A 17,018-nucleotide genomic window follows, 5' to 3' on the forward strand; every position below is an offset into this window, starting at 1 on the left:
TCATTAGCCTCATGACACAAAGCAGCACCTGCACGTAGAATCCAAAACTTCATAAACACAAACAGAAACATGTCAAGCAGCAGTTAGACTAAACTCATACTGACACAAACAAACTCTTCATTATTATTCACACAGTTACATTAGCAGGGGAGGCAGGTGGAGGCTGACACAAAGTATTTTCTGGTGAAATACTACGGCCTGAATTCAGCTGATTCACTGTTTTCATATGTGATCCCTCTACCAGAAAAGTAACATGAGTCACCGGTTTACTGAAGGAGATAGCAGTGATTCAACATGACTTATCCTGAGTGAGAAGTGTTCTGTCAACGCTCATCCCTGCTGCTGACCTTGCCGCAAGATGTGACTTAAGTTAAAAAAATGAAAAGCAACCGCAACTGTAACTGCATAATATCTTAGATTCATCAGGGCCGTTATCTGCTTTGTCTTTCACTTCAGATGTTGAAAATTAAATTTAAAAAAAAAAAGAGCTCACGAGAGCAGAAACATTACTGAGAATTTTCTCCTACGCACATTCTGCACCTCACATCTGTGCTTCTACCAGATGATATTTCGCTTAAATCCCCACTAACATCAAAAGCTGTTTGCAAAGAAAAGATGATAGCGTGGTCTGCTGAAGCCTCCCTCCACTGCTTGTTTGGGTGGGTGATTTGCAGGCTGATCAACATCCCGCCCCTCCTGTGACCCATGGTTTGACTGTATGTGTATTCAGAGCCAGTGAGCAAGGGACTTTCAAACTAATAATAATAAAATAAAAACTGTGTTAACGTGCGATAAAATAATTGTCGGCGTTAATTAGCCATAACGCTTTAAGGTGCCCAGCCCTAATATATATATGTAGGCCTATGTAAAAGAACAGCACCAATGTGTGGAAGCAAAGTAAGGCTGATTTGAAAGCAATTAAATCCCACTGAATTTAGATAGTCTCAGGTTGTGCAATCTCAAAATCTTGATTTAAATTGGGATTTTATTTAATTTATTTAAATTGGAAAATTAAATAGAAAATTCAAGTGTCCAATATTCTCAAAACCATATTAAAGAAAAAAAATTGGTAACACTTTCTATGAAGGTCATAGCTATAATGACTTATTTATAACACGATATAATGCGTCCATAAGACAATATAACAATTGTTATAATCACTTACAAACATGCATTAGGCGCTATAGCAAAGTTCATAACTTTGATTTAATGTATTATAACTAATAGTAATACCAGTTTATATCAATGTGCGCCAAAAATCTCTGACCATGTTCCATAGTACATTATAACCACCGACTCTGCCTCGTTATGAATACACTTTAGTCACCATGTTGAATTAGTGATATAAAATGGAATAATAGCTTATAGTAATGTTTAATGTTGTATAGGCCTAGCATGTCTTTGTTTGCTTTAAGTAAAGTGTTAAAATATCTATCCCTGTATAATATATTACAGATGGACATAATACTATATGAACTAATTATAAGACCTTATAACACTTAATTGTTTGCTTTAAGTAAAGTGACACACATTTTGCGCAGGAAAACAACTTTTATTTCTTTACTTTCTTTGTTTGTTTCTTCACTTTATGAACAATCTGTATGAATTTTTGACATTTTGCAGTTTAGCACAAAAAAAACAACATAATTACATCAAGGACACTCATTCTAAGGGTGGTGAGAGATGCTCAAGAGAAGACCTGTTGGCGACCAACATCATGTGAGAAGAGGCTCTGATGTTGTCACAGATGAATGGCGAGCCTATGGACAGGCCCTAACAGATGCAGTGGACAATTAAAGACAACCGCTTCACAAAACGTAGCCTCAAGGTCGGAAAAGCAATCCAGCATGAATGGAATGGATCAGCCCTTTCGCCAGTCATGTGATCCAAGAGAGAGCAGCTCATATAAAAGACTGGAAACCCCACAGTATTGTCGCCCTAAATATGTAAAATTTTAAGAAGGTGATTAGAAAGTTTTTCTATGTCAAAAACTTCAAAGAGCAGAATTCAAACTACAGAAATAAAAATCAAATAAATGTATGTCAAATTAAAATATCCCAATGCAATACATTTAATGGGGTTTAAATTTGACTGTTCAGTAGTGGTTCAATTTTGTATTTAGATACCAGTTGCTTTTTTTAAAAAAATAATTTGAACCATGACTTCTATACCAAAAGTGTGTGAGACTCTCTGAAAGAGAAAATGTCAGCATTGCCTTTTATCTACATTTTCTGTACAGTCATGTAACATTTATGTCTTATATTGAGGCCGGAGATTTCTAGGCTCTGCATTGTTGTGGTCAAAGAGCTAAGAAGCATTTTAAACTCCAGGGGCAGCAGCAGAGGCAAAGTACACGCAGCTCCTTCCTTTTCCTTTTATCTGTATGACCACCAGTTTGCTCATTATAAACCTTTTAACTTTGCGTAATAGGTAGATTTTGATTTCTTCATGAACAGTCAAAACCTCCAGAGTTTCTCGGAAATAGCTTATTTAAAAAAGGCAAACCATATCCTTTTTGAAATAAGATACATTGACGTACATATCTGTTTATCTCTAAGTACATGTTGTGCTACTCTGGTACTGTCATCAGAACAGCACTTCTCTGGAAGTAGTCCTTTCCTGCATTGGTACATTAAGCTCATTACATCTTCATCTGTTTAAAACAGGCTGCTACCACCACATGATATTGTAAGGACATTCTTTTTGCATATCGTCTCATACTGACCAATTCAAGTCAGTATTTTCCGCTCAGTTTGAGAGTGACTGCACTCTCTGAATGTGTGTCATAAAAGCAACATCTTGAGGCCATTTCAGCAACTGAAATAAACAATCTGTTGTGTCTCCAAATTACAGATGTTAGATGACTTCCATACAGCTCTGTGCGATGTAAGTTGTGCAGTGCAGTTGGAATGAGAAAGACGCCAGGAGCAGTGGAACAACTCTGTGGCAGCAGCCAGAGCAAAAAGGAATTATAACATGGCTGCGAGACATGCAGATGGAGGCTTGAACATGAGATAAACTGTGAGGATTTAAATTTTTGGCCTTTCTTCTCTTTTTCATCATGGCAAAAAAAAAAAAGCCTGAAGCTTTGCACCAGCCCAGTGCTAGATGACTGGAAGTCTCAGCTGGAATGAGACAAGTCTCACAATATTCATATTCACTGAATAGGGCTATTATATGACAGCTGGAAAAACAGACAGTCCTCATCCAGTACGCTGACACAACTTCCCACAGTAAGACAGATGGAAAGACACACCCATCCTAAATATTTTTGACACATGAGTGTAATAGCGACTAAGATTTCACTTGAGTTAAATAGTCAGACTTTAACATATAAAGTCGTTCCAGTTTGAACAGCCTTGTTTTGTGTGCTTTAAAGCTTGTTTCTCCAAAGCTAACCTGTCAAATCCAACTTTTAACACATAGAACATCTCAGGCAACAAACCAAATGATGTTCATAAATACAATACATAATACAGCACATCATTCATCCTCAAAACCATAATCAGTCACTCTAATACAAAACTCTCGCTGAGAGTTTCAAACACAACCATACATACACTTTTTCTATACTGTGGCGATGCTCCTAAAATTATGCCTTGTGGACAGTATTTTGTTGTTGATACATGTTTTATGTGTCTGCAATAATAACAATAATAATAGTAAAAATATCTTGTAATTTGAACCTTTATACCCATCAGCTTTTGTCTCTGAAATCAACATAAAAATAAATACTTAAATTACTGTACTGGTGATTCTTGAAATGCGAAAAAAAGGACCAAATTCACAGAATCTTTCTATCAAAATTTTAGTTTATGCATTGTTTGTCCTCTGGGCTTCATTATTAGAAAACTTAGCTCATAAATACCATATTTTTCTGCAGCTGGTTTTCAAATTGCTGATGTGGGAACGTGCTTTAACACACCACCAGCGGGGTTATCAAAATGAAACAAGAATTAGGCAATGGACATTACCAGTCAGATATATTCATGTGAGATGATGAACCACATTTCCTACTGCGTTTTCAGAGAGCCCCTTTGTGCAGGAAGCCTCAGATGTAATAATGTAGTCACAGTTAATTAACTGCAATGAGGCTGAGGAGTCCCAAGGGAGAGAGTCTTATCTCACTGAGCGTCCAGTCTTGCTCTGTTTTCTGTTCACTGTGCCTCAGCTGTGTCATGCATAGAGATGCTGTCCTCCTGTTTCCTTTGCCTCTTGTGCCTCCAGAGCAGGACGGCCAGCAAGAGGAGCAGCAGGAAGCCCAGAGCTCCCCCGATGAGTCCGGCTTTCAGAGGCAGACTGTTGTCTCTGGGCTGGTACATCTTGCAGGACTCATTGCGTCCAGCATCATTCACTGCAACTACACAGACCATTGAGAGGTGGTCTATGTCACCCACTCCGCCGCTCCTTTGGTCCTTCCCAAACTTCTGTCTCTCTTGTCCCCCTACTGTCACAATATAACCAGTGACATATGAATAAGGTGCACACCAATGAACTACGACCTCTGACCCGTTCCAGGACACCGATTTCAGGTTGGGAGTCTCTGGAGCCACATTATGTAAAGTGAACCCTGGACACAAGCAGCCGGTGGAGGCTGCCAGAACAGCACAGGGGATCTGACCTTCGAGACAGGGTTTGTAGTCGCATCGCTCAGAGGTCGCTTTAACTGGAGGTGCTGTTTTGAGTGAAAAAGGGCTCTCTGTGTCTTCATATTGAGAGTAGTCCTCTGAGGGAAGGGGCTCGGTCAAAAACCCTTGTGGTCTCAGAGGATATGTTCCAGGGATTTGTGATGTCACAGGCAGGGTAGAGTAACCTCTGATGAGAAGCAGGAAAACGATCACCAGGGGGAAAGGAAGGTCTCTGCTGGCAGCCATTGTGCTGTCTGGTGATCACAGAAAGTAAAACTCAGTATGTTGGAAAATAAGTTTTTTTTTAAATATATATTAAGAAATATATCAGCCCCTTGGGTTTCCAGCAATGTGTACCTTCAGAGCGCCTGTTTCTTTTTGTCTTGTATGGAAGAGCCTGAAGACAGAGATTCCTCCCCTGATGCTGTGTCTTTTAGAGATTATACGACTGCACAGGGAAGCAGTGTCGAATGAAACAAATGGCTTAAATGTGGGCCTAGTTTCAGTTGGGAAATAAATAAAATCTCCCTAGCTTCAAAGCATAAACTGTTTTCTGAAAACCAGAGCACACTGCTTTTCTCTTGGGTAAGCAAATGACAAAAATGTGGACTTAATTAATTTAAATTTATTATTCTGTGGCATGTTTGTCAATGATTTATAGTCTTGTATAAATCTTGCTGTTAGGGATAATCCTCATTTGTTAAACTTTGGAGGTACTTCACACTAATTCAGCATTCCAGGCGGTATTGCACAACAGGTCCAAATGTCTACACACCCATGATAGAGAGCAGCAGCCCTCTAGGCTGGATCCAGTTACAAGCTGCCTGTGCGATTTCCACAAGAAACCACACAAACATACCTGAAATGTGCTCTGTGGTGAACATGCATGGAGATATAACAATGAAGCCCATTCATAAATCTCTGTGTTTAACTGCACTGAAAACAGAGCAGGAGCCCTCACTGAATACTAACACTTTGTGCTCTTTGTTTGCACCACAGCTAAACTATATCCCCTTGAGTTAGGAGTGAAAATGTGCCAATGGTAAAAGATAGGAACGTACCTGTTGTTTGCAAAAGCTTCATCTGATCTGATGAGTGAGCTCTTTTCTCCTCGTCTTTCCTCCACTTGCTCCTTCTCTTGCTCTGTCCCCCTTTATATGTTTCACTTCTCCCCAACAATCACCTCCTTCTTTCTGCCCTCCCACAACCCCCCCTCTCCCTTATTCCCGACCGTTCTGAACTAGCTCCACCCCCCTTCTTGCTAAATGGTTTAGCAATGTGAGTGACTGCATGTGCATACCATTAGTGGTATTACTATAGTCTACTATTAGTTACATCATTGCTTCCTAATTTCTGTTCTTCAAAGTGAACCATGTGGATTCTTGTTGCATTCCTTCACGTTGGGCAGGTTTTTCAGAGCCTGTGTCACTTGTTAATGTTTTCCTTTTAGGGGTGAAACTGAACAGGACTATGATCGCTGTCATGGTTTTGATTCACATTGGAATTTGTCATCTCTGACATACCGCTAGTTCCACACAGTCTATCCCCCCATGTCCTCCTTTGCCATCTAACCTCTCACCTAAATAAAATATATGAGTCGACTCCAAACACTGCAGCAAAACAGAAAGGTATGAAAATGGCGGACAGTTGTTCACCAAAAGGCCGTAAATAAACCTGATTGGACTTGTTCTGGGAATTATTTGTTATGCATGAAATTGCCATCCTGGTACTTTTCTTGAACCTGAAACTTGAATGCATGTATATTATTCCACAGGAACCAATGTGTTGACAGGTACAGCATCATGCTTAACTTATTTTTCCCTTTCAGATAAATCTTTTTATATTTTATTTCTTATATTATATGTATCAGTTGTTTCTTTTTGCATTTCTTTCTTTCTTTCTTGTATGAGTGTTTGTAAGTGAATGTGTTTGAGTCCAAGTACATACAGGAAAAAGTGTTTGTGTGTAGGTGTGAAGGAGATGCATATAGGAACATGTGTGGGTATGTTTGTATATTGTGTAATACTAGTTGTGTTTATGTGTTATATCTGAATCTAATGCTTAAAAACATGTTTTTGATTTTGCCTTATTTCCTAATAATTCCTGTTTATGGTAAAGTACCTCTTTCATAGTGAGTCCATTGTTAGTCTGTAAAGAATTTATTCACAACAAGCCCATAGAAAAAACTGAGTCACAAACATTTTAATAAGCTAGCAGGAACAAAGATGAAGTAACAGGCAATATGAGCTAATTAGATACAGAAGAGTCACTGAGTAAGAAATATTTATGGAAGTGACACAAAGTCAAGCAGATGGTAACTGTTAGATTGTTTGTTATAGAATCCCACAATGCACTGCCCCTCTTTGCCATGGACCACATCACTTTCCCCCTAACCACAGTGGATGGTATATTTGAAATGGAAGTGGCCCAAATGAATACTACAAGGTATAGCAGGACCAGAGGAGCTCCATAACAAATCATTAGTTGGAATTTTTTAACAGCCTACAGGAAAACAACAATAACTTCAGGTGCCAGCCTTGGCCAACTGACTCCCTGAATGAGGCAAAAGAGATCTATAAAACTAGAATTAACAAGCCAAGATTCTTCTTTGATTAGTTCATTGTTAAAACCTCATTCAATTGAAAACATCACGCCTAGTCATTGTTAAACAAATCAGAAATGTGGCACTGCAACACACATTTTCAAGAATGTAATGAATTCTGCTGGCACTATTCATTGGACAATATCTCCTAATGACTCAAGTCATCTTTCTGAACATGAGCCATTCGTTTAAAACATGTAATGTGGGGTTTATTAGCTACCTCACCTCACTATCATTCATTATTAAAGCAGTCCACAGTGCCTCCTAGAGCCTATAATAATTACAACCAACATAAGTAAAAAAACATGACAAAGGGTGTAAAAGCCAGGCTGGGTGTGTAATGTAGCTGCAAAACTGGGTGTGGGTAACAATAAGTTTTCATGATAGATTGCACTGTGACAATGAGCGGTTCATCTGCGAAGCACCAGAAAATTCATGATTTGTTTGGCCAGCTCCCCGAAATTAGCATCCTGCAATTACAACGCAGCCTGCCGCAGTCTGCTGATAAACTGTTGTCTTCTCCACCAGTTTCAGAGTTTGCATAATCCACTGAGAGGTCGATGGCCTGCGTGTACTTTACCTTTTGAACCCTGGAAGTTTAATTTTAGATTGAAAAGGTTAAACTTAAGCTTTATTCCGCAAATGGCTGCTGGACTGCCGCGAGGTGAGTAGTACATTTCATCCCGAAGAGTGACTTGCAGGCTGACAGTGGGTTTAACGAAGAAGAAAAAAAATGCACAAATTGGTCAAAGAGTCACGCTTGAATAGAAGAAACACGTGGCTATCATGACTTCTCAAAAGGTCAGTAAGTGATGGTAACTAGCAAGTAATTTCATTGTGTAATATAAAGTGATGCTATAATTGCATTAGGCCTACACATGCTAAAAAGCCAATATGCTAGAAAAAAGAGAAATTATAAAAAATAAATCATATAGGCTACACAAATAACAGGCTACCTGGCTAGACTTGCCTTTGGAGGACCGCAGTGTCATTAATTTAAATGTTCATTATTAGTCTTCATTAGGGGTTACATCTGAATACTTTCTGTAAAATGCTAGGGATATGTTGAATAATATTCATTTTGGTGCTTTGCATGTTTTTCATGTGCACAATGTCTTCCTTTGCTATTTCCAGCCACAGCCCTTTAGTAAAGTTTGATGCAGTTCTGATGCTTTTGGTTCTCATGACTCATGATTGAATTTGCAGCGTCACCTCTCTGCCAGTTAAATTGCTTCTCAAGCTGTCTTTTGAAAATGGTTAACTGTTGAAAACATTACAACATCTGAAGTCTCTGTCCAGAAGAGTGCAGTCCTAGGAACAGCTAAGATATTTCACAGAACCCTCAAAACTCCCAGGCCTCTGGTAGAGAACCCGAGCTTGAGGATGACACATACCACCCCGCAAAGCGGTGAGAGGGGGATAAAATAACTGATTGATTAATTAATTAATTAATTTGGAAAATATTTTTTCATTCCTATTTTATTGTCCAGTTAGATAACAATAACTGGAATATTTTATAACCACTTACATGACATACGTGGTCCTCCATACTGGTTTGAAAAGTGATTTAAAAAAGAAAAACAGCAATAATTGTTTAAAACTCTGAGAGGAAATTTTATGTTTCAGTGGCTCTGCGTGTGGATGTCCTTTTGACCACTGGGGGAACTGCTCGGACTGCATTTCAAAAGAATTCATGAAATTAAAAGGAATTTCTCTGCTGAAGAAGAGATGAAACCCTTCAGGTCGCACTCAGGGCAACGTCAACCCTTTCACTGAGCGTCTTTACTGACGTCAATTCTGTGCGACAGGCCTCGGCGTACAATACAGTACAGTTCTGCAGACAGAAGCTGGGAATGGGTGAGTCGCTGCTGAGGGCCATGGTATTGAAGTATTTGAACAGTCATTTACGGACTTGAAAGACTGATTTAAAGGCAAGCCGCACATTTCTCCTGCAGAGTCACGGTGTTTTACAACAGTACGTCTTTGACCGACTGGCACTTTTAGGATTTAAAGCTAGTAGGCTAATGTTAGCGAGCGGAGCCAGGCCCAAAGGAGAGTCGCATCTCGGAGTTGACTACATTGTTTTTGTCGGAGACGCCAGTTAGACTGCTAATGAGGCAGGTGTAATTGGGGACTCTTCTGTTATTTGCCCTGATTTATTCCAGCAACAAAACCAGCTCGACAGTTTTAGTAGCATATTAAACATTAGCATAGGCTGCAAACGCTAGCTAACTGCCTTAAAGCTAGCTAAGCACATTAAATAATGACTTCCAGGAGGACAGGCTATGCTGGTAGCATGGATTCCTCTCCATCAAATAGCGGCAGCAGCTCAGTCCACAGTGGGAGCCGTAAACAAAGTATCATCAACATTCCCGACAGGACCGGGGTAGAGTCCTGTTATGATCGTAAAGCAGACAAGGCTGGATACGGAGCTTCGCAGGGCAGCGTGACTGTAACGTCGCTGAAATCCCGTCTCGCCCCGACCATTCAAACTGCCATGTCCGCAGCAGTTGATACTCTTCTGGGCGAAGTGGTGCTTGTGCTCAATGAGACTCAGCAAGAGTTGCTACACAAGGAGCAAGAGAATGAAAGGCTCAAAGTGCGTCTCGAAGTGTCAGAGAGGGAGCTGAAGACTTTACAGGAATGCCTGTGTAGTGCTCAGAAGCTCATAGACCAGCTTCAGATCTCATACTCAGGCCCTCAGACAATCAGTCAGTCAGTGTTCGCCCCATCGCTGTCTTCCATGGCTTCGATGGCTTCAGGCTTGGACAGGGACCACCAGAATTCCCGAAATGTGAACGGAGCCGGTGTTGACTTGGGTCTCGGTGGCTCTGTGGACGACTCGCTTCATGGGTTTGAGCCAAGAGATGACTACAAAATGTGCCAGCTTTCAATCCAACCCGATGGCTCTGTGACCAACCACGCTCTGGACTTTGCATCCAACACATCTCACATGTGCTCTGAATCCAGCAGGCAAGGTAAATATATACACAATGTGTGTTGTACGCTGTATATTCTGGGTTTCCTTTGCAAAAAACTTGAATGAGTCAGAACCTACTGTAAATGGACACATGGACTCATTTCTGTGTTTTCATATAGTGATGCTTCTACGTTAACCATCTCTTCATGTTACAATTTGTCTTTAGATGAGAGGCAGTCTCAGGGACCAGGTGGAGCATCCAGGTTTGAGATTAAAGAGGAGCAGGGACCAGGTTCAGGCTCTGGGCAGCCCAGCAGGAAGGAGCCTGGGTTGCGCAATGACAACAGAGTTGGGGATGGAGAGCGATCGTCCCACAATGTTGGTGACCTTGGCTACGTTCAAGTTGGAGGGGAGGGAGGTTCCCAGCGTGCCTTTACTCACCCTCTGCGTCACCAAAGACCTGTGCGCGAATGCGGTGGTGCCCTGCAGCAGGGCGGACTGGATGGACAGAAACAGTTGGCTAGGACTTCTGGAGCCGGGAGAGGAGACAGTGTTTCCCCGGGCAGAGCAGAGGACTCAGCAGGACCTTCAGCCCCTGACACAGCAGGGGACCCCTCTGGAGATCGGCCTCACCACTGCTTGGAGTGTGGAAAGACTTTCCGCCTCATCTCCAGCCTGAAGAAGCACATCCGCATCCACACTGGAGAGAAGCCCTACCCGTGTGGAGTCTGCGGCCGTCGCTTCCGCGAGTCAGGGGCGCTTAAAACCCACCTGCGCATACACACAGGTGAGAAGCCATACTCGTGTTCTGAGTGTGGAAACTGCTTCCGCCACCTGGACGGTTTGCGCAAACACAGGCGCACACACACCGGAGAGAAACCCTATGTGTGTGCCATCTGTGGGAAGCGCCTGAGCCGCCTGCAGCACCTCAAACACCACCAGCTCATCCACACCGGCGAGAGGCCGTGCTGCTGCCCCTTCTGCAATCGCAGCTTTAAGGAGCCTGCAGCACTGCGGAAACACATCCGCACACACCGGGAGGAAGGCGGTCACATGGGAATTGGTGCCAGTGATGACACGGACCCAGACGCCATTGATGACATTAACAACCTTCATCCAGCAGCTCCGTCCCCTCAGATGAGGTTTGAGGAGTGGGGAGCTGAGGAGGATGAAAGCTCGGTAGTGGACTGTGTGTAGGGGATTGTTAAAGGAATAACTGTCTGTTGGCTCACCGTGAAACCTACTCCAGGTGAAAAACATGGAATAAGGTTTTTGTGTAGTTTGATGACGCATAAAGTCATCTCTGTTCCATACCGTTAGAGTGAATAATGAGGCTAAGTATAACCCTAGCCTGGGAGTTTCCGTTATATCTGACATTTTCATTTAGATGAACACATATTTTTAAAGAATCCACTGCACATTCTTCAACAGCAAGTATTTGCATCCAGCAGCAGTAGCGTACGGATTGTTCTTGGTACATGGAGTTGCTGGTTTGCCAGCTGTCCAGCAATAATTTGGGAAATTAATGGCGGAAGTGGACACAAACTGATTCTCCACTTCAAAGTGAGTGTTCAAGGCACTTATATTGCGCCTTGAACACTCAGTCAGTCATCAACTGAGTCACTGCTGCTGCTGCGGTTCAATTGTTATGATTCTGATTATTGAGGTTCTTGGGCAGGTCAAATCAGATTCATTTCTCAAGTCATATCTTTAGCACACTGTTCGTGATTTGCAAGTGATCCGATCAGATTGAATTTGCTGTTGAATTAGCTTCAGTTACTATTTAGGCTGAGCTGCTCAAATAGATATAAATGGATCCATAGGGCTGGTTCATGCTTCATGTGTGGACAGACATACAGGAGTAAAGGCACATTATGTAGCTGGGCATTACAGACTAAACCAAATATCACAATATTTTTTGGCTCAGTTTTTTTGTCTGTGTAAAGTGATAATATTTAAGTAGGGGTGTTGCTTTCACACAACATGTATTAACTCAAATCTATGGTTATTAGAGTTGTCGTGCCCAAGAACATATCACATCTTCATTTCACTTAGCTGGAACAGCCTGTTAAACTGTGTCAAAATTAGGATCTTCACTTCACTGTATCTGTAACGGAAGCCAGGTAGGCTGTGCAGTGAGTTATCCTTACTCCCCGACACCTTAAGAGATGTGGTAGCGACAGACGCTAGCACCCATGGGTTTTAGCCTCCTTGTTAGTGCATCTGCCTCCCATTCCCGAGGTCGCGAGTTCGGATTGTGCTGTACACCAAACCTCGTGGCTGGTTACACATCCTTTAAGTGCAGAGGAAACAACGTAAATAATTTCTGTCTCCTGTCATGTGTTTATACTGATCTATCTCCCAGCGCCACTGCAGCATTAGAGAGGTTTTGCAGCACTTATGTAGTATGATTCAAGTTTGTGTTGGTGCACAATAGGACAGTCATAAACTAAAGAAGTTATCTGTTTACCTGTAGTCACCTAGTTTCTTCTGCTAATCAATTAAGTTGAGAAAAAAAATATTTTTTCCAATATTTGTCCTGCTTCTAGTGGATGCAGTCACAGTAGAAAATCTAGTGTTTATGAAGGACCAAAGCCCATTTGTGAATATTAGTTTAATACCACAGATGTCACCACTGTTTTCAAGGAATAATTACCTACAAAAAATACCATAAAAAGCACTAATTGACTGGTCAGTTGAGTCATTTAATTTAAGAGGGCAGCATGACCTTGCAGTCTACCCTAATGAGGACATTTTGACTGCATTTACACGGTCATGTGTGTCCTCATGAAGCATGGACCAGTCATTCTGCAGGGCCCTCATCAGTTACACAATCGTAATGTTTTCAGTCAAGCGGACGCTATGTTAAGAACATCTAATGCATCTAGCTGTACATGCATTTACTTGTTCACAAAGCTATCTGAAGAGGACATGGGCACAGTTAGTCAACAGCTCAAACACTGTTACTGTTTCTGGAGTCTGATTATCATCTGTCTCTAATGGACCATATCTTTAGCATTCTGGGTTTTTTTTTCTTTTCTTTTTTTTAAGCTGCTACTATATGTCTTGAAAGCCTCCCCCTTTCTGGACTTGTATTATTGTTACCAGCCAATAACTAGCGAACAGACTTTGGTGCTTGCATGTGCATATCTGTTCCTCTGCTGGCCACAATGCCTCCCTGCTTTTTCTGTAAATAAGAATGTAGTTTTAGCCATTTTATCTGGATTATTGAGGGTTAGCATTTGTGGAAAAGTGAATGTGCAACAATTACTACTTCTTTTTTTCTTAAACGTAATGTGCTTTGAAAACATCAGTATGCTAACATGCAATGTAATTATATATAATCTTATAAAATTTCCTTCCTGATGTTCTGCATCACGGTTTGACAGCAGAGCATTAATCTTTTCAGCCTTTTGAGCTATACTGTAGGTCTCTGGTGTCATTTCCCATGTATACTACTATAATGATCTCCATGTAACTATTCTATGTACATATACAAGTGTAAGTCATTTTGAACGGCACTCAAAATGTTAAATATCTGTTACTGTACACCCAGAAAACGGCTTGCCAAGGTAGTCTTTACCCCAGATAATCATATTTATTGTTTTTTGTATTACATACAGAGGGGGCCTTTGCATGTAGGTTTTAACTGAAATGGCATTCTTCCTTATGAAGTCAGTGTTAAATGTGAAATAAATTACTTTTTTATGCTTCTGTGTTTTAAGTATATTCCCCCTACATCTCCTTCATCATGTTACCTACTGTAAATGTTACTATATTAAAGGGCCTTGTTTATACTTCTTTTCTTTCTGTGGCTGTTTGTTCGCTGTATGAAATGAAGAAGATGTTCCTTTTGAAAGAAATTATCTGTGTAACAGTTGGACACCAAACTTAAATGATTACCACAGTACAACTATGAACTGGATTGATAGTGTTAGCTCAAAGCTAAATCCACGAGTAAATCCTAATTTTAGATATCCTGTCTATCACTTCGGCTTTATGTCGGTTTGCTTCATTGTGTCATGACAGGAAAACCACATTAACCCTGGAGGAGAGTTTTCACACTGATTGCCAAACAGATCGTGTAGGTGGTGTGGACACGCCCAAAAGACAGCTCCCTAATAACCCCTTACTCTTCTCCCAGTGCTAAGTAATGACAGCTGCGTTCATGCACACAGACTGCTATTACAGGTGTCCTTTGGTATGGTCATGTACCATACGGTAAGCTGAACTGGTGAGATGTCACTGAAAAATGTCAACGCATAACAGCTTTTCATCCATAATACCAATAACGTTTGTGTCATTGCTGATAGATTAAATTATATTTTTCTTTTAATTCTAAAGAGTACATATTTTGCAGATGTTACGGTTTTTATCTGAATAAATGTGTTGACGGTCAATTTCTCTGAAGGTCTCGCACATCGAGAAGATAGTGTGTCAGCTGAGATATTTAATATACAGTTAACAGAGTAATTTTCATCACTGGATCCAAATCTTTTTTGCTTGTGCCCCTTGAACCTTCTTAAATTGTTTAATTTGAATGTTTTTTTTTAGAAACCTGAAGAGGTAAAACTATCAGGTGTTTCATAAGAAAAAAAAAAGCAAAGATAAATGTCCAAAAAATTAACAGACCTTTCTGGAACAGGGTCATCTTGTGAGTCAGAGACCAGATATTTGAGTGAATAGATAGTATGCTATGGTGGCAGTAGCATATGTTTATATAACATATTTGCAAAAAGAAAAAGGAAACCTGTAGTTAAACCTTTTTTTGTTTTTTGCAAACGCACCCACTCCAATGTTGTTTTGACACATTATTGATAACAACAGATAACAAAGCTTATATAAGTTATTGTTACAATGCTTGTGTAATGATATTTCACAATCTAAGACATGGTGATGGTAGTTGTTGTTCCTGCTGTAATGTTTTTGTTGTTGTTTCAGGAATTGCTGCAGAAATATCCAAAGCTGCTTTATAACGTGTAGATAATCTGATTGGAATAATACAAACCGGTGATTGTTAAACATGTAGAACTCAGACCCAGTGGGTGTTAAGCCTACATTACGTTGATCTAAAAATGACATGCCCACATGTGGATTTTACTCTTTTCACTGAAACTGAATGAAGCTAACCTGGAACCTCATGTGAAAGGAGGCAAATGTCTTCCAACAAAACAGACCACAAATGGGAGTTATGACATCAAGTTGAAGCAAGTGCTGTGGAATGCACTTAAACACAATATTTCGCTGAATGTATCACAGGAAGTTCACGCAGTGCCCAGCTTGGGCGATGATTGAAAAGCGACACTGGGAAGCACTTTGGTGGTTGGTGAGAGAGAGGTGCATGTAAACAAATCACAGCAGCTGTTCTACAAAGGAACTCTCACAGAAAATACTGCTAAATAAAAATAAAATATTAAAAATCTAATATCCACCTATTCTGATCTTAAAACGTTTGAATTGCAGTATCTGATGGCACATGCTTTATTGACATGTTTCTAAATACACATGTACAAGCCACATGCAAATTATCTTCCAATAGACAGTGACAGAAAGTACTTTTACTTAAGTATTGTACTGAAGTACATTCTCAGGCACTTCTACTCTACTGAATTTGAGAGGGAAAAATTGTACTTTTAATTACACTGAATTTATTAAGCAGTTACTTTACAGATTAAGATTTTAAAAATTATCCAAAATACTCCGTGTTGTAACAGTACATAACTACCCAAAAATATATATTTTAGCTATAAAGCTGTATTAGTTTTATATCTTGGCCAGCTAGGGTATTGCTGCTTACATGTTATAACAATCCAATTAACAACATATAATGATATAATACACATTTAGCTGATGCTTTTATCCAAAGCAATTTAGATTTGCTAAGTATGTCAGAGGGCGCACGCCTCTGGAGCAACCAGGGATTAAGTGTCTTGCTCAGGGACACATTGGTGGAGGTGTCACAGTGGGGAATTGAGCCCCGGTCTCTCACACCAAAGTCATGTGTCTTATCCACTTTTCCATCACAACCCCAAAAGTCGTTGAGAGCGGGAGTCAAACATACAATCCTTGGGTTAAGAGTCCTGTGCACTGATAATACTGACAGGGGCCATTCTACTACATTTTGGTGATCATACTTTACTTTTAATCAAGGAAACCTTTGAATGCAAGACCTGTAATGGAGTGTTTTTACATTGTGGTAGTGATACTTTTATCTAAATACTTCCACTGCCATCTTCAGATAAGTTCCTTCTCTATGTTAACATCTGGTTTTATCTTGTGTGATACAGCTGTCTGCTTCTCTTTGTTGTTGTCTGGTGCAATGAGTACCACTAAGGTTTCAGTTTTCAGAAGGGAATTATATTGTACTACTACTAATAATGGTTTATGTGTGCCCTAATGTATTTGCATTCTTTGTGTGTTTGTGTGTGTGTGATTCTTGGCAGCCGATGATGCAGTGATGGAGAGTTGCAGAGGCAGAGAGAAATGTGAGAGCAGGCTGTGAACTCTCTGCAGACCCATGCAGTCATTTCCTCAGCGGCTGAAGGTAAACACTCACTTTTTGGAGAGGAAGTTACTCAAATCTATCTCTCTCTCTCTCTGTCTCTTTCTCACGTTCAGTTGTTGACCCTGTGACCCCAAACCCTGGCTGGCCCCCGGTGATCCTTGCAGTTGTAAAGGTACCTTCTTATTTGTTAGGTGTGATTTATCAGCATGCTGACTTCACAGGCATTTGTCTTGTTCAACTTGTGGAATGAGGTGTTTGAGAAGACTTCTGCACAGTGAATTCACTTCATTATGTAATAATTATATACTACACATTATTCATTACTATATTACTTTCAGAAGGCCGTTTTGTACCTGTTACTCC

The 17,018-nt window shown here is 40.5% G+C and overlaps 2 protein-coding genes across 3 annotated transcripts; one reads left to right on the top strand and one right to left on the bottom strand.

Moving 5' to 3' along the window:
* Positions 1–1,569: 1,569 nt before the first annotated feature.
* LOC123963987 (LRRN4 C-terminal-like protein) lies at positions 1,570–5,781 on the bottom strand. The gene is made up of 2 exons (XM_046041133.1): positions 5,690–5,781; positions 1,570–4,882 (listed from the first exon to the last, which is right to left on the bottom strand). Exons 1-2 carry the CDS (start codon positions 5,709–5,711, stop codon positions 4,158–4,160), a joined length of 747 nt encoding a protein of 248 aa, XP_045897089.1. The 5' UTR covers positions 5,712–5,781; the 3' UTR covers positions 1,570–4,157.
* A 3,215-nt stretch (positions 5,782–8,996) lies between these two features.
* Positions 8,997–13,947, top strand: si:ch1073-224n8.1 (zinc finger protein 850). Of its 2 annotated transcripts, XR_006823256.1 has the most exons (3): positions 8,997–10,208; positions 10,377–11,471; positions 11,538–13,947. XR_006823256.1 is itself a non-coding variant. In XM_046040791.1 (2 exons), exons 1-2 carry the CDS (start codon positions 9,494–9,496, stop codon positions 11,345–11,347), a joined length of 1,686 nt encoding a protein of 561 aa, XP_045896747.1. In that variant the 5' UTR covers positions 8,997–9,493; the 3' UTR covers positions 11,348–13,947. The 2 variants fall into 2 exon arrangements, 1 of the variants encoding a protein (XP_045896747.1); XM_046040791.1 differs by having other exon boundaries at positions 10,377–13,947.
* Positions 13,948–17,018: the final 3,071 nt, after the last annotated feature.

This window comes from Micropterus dolomieu, linkage group LG23 (assembly GCF_021292245.1).
Source record: "Micropterus dolomieu isolate WLL.071019.BEF.003 ecotype Adirondacks linkage group LG23, ASM2129224v1, whole genome shotgun sequence".
NCBI classification, from domain to species: domain Eukaryota; kingdom Metazoa; phylum Chordata; class Actinopteri; order Centrarchiformes; family Centrarchidae; genus Micropterus; species Micropterus dolomieu.

What these genes read in the sequence shown, in the direction of transcription:
- LOC123963987 (XM_046041133.1), bottom strand. Translation starts at nt 5,711, where the DNA reads ATGAAGCTTTTGCAAACAACAG. An exon ending in GAAGCTTTTGCAAACAACAG is followed by an intron (nt 4,883 to 5,689) that starts GTACGTTCCTAT and finishes TGTGATCACCAG; the next exon opens with ACAGCACAATGGCTGCCAGC.
- si:ch1073-224n8.1 (XM_046040791.1), top strand. Translation starts at nt 9,494, where the DNA reads ATGACTTCCAGGAGGACAGGCTATGCTGGTAGCATGGATTCCTCTCCA. An exon ending in CTCTGAATCCAGCAGGCAAG is followed by an intron (nt 10,209 to 10,376) that starts GTAAATATATAC and finishes ATTTGTCTTTAG; the next exon opens with ATGAGAGGCAGTCTCAGGGA.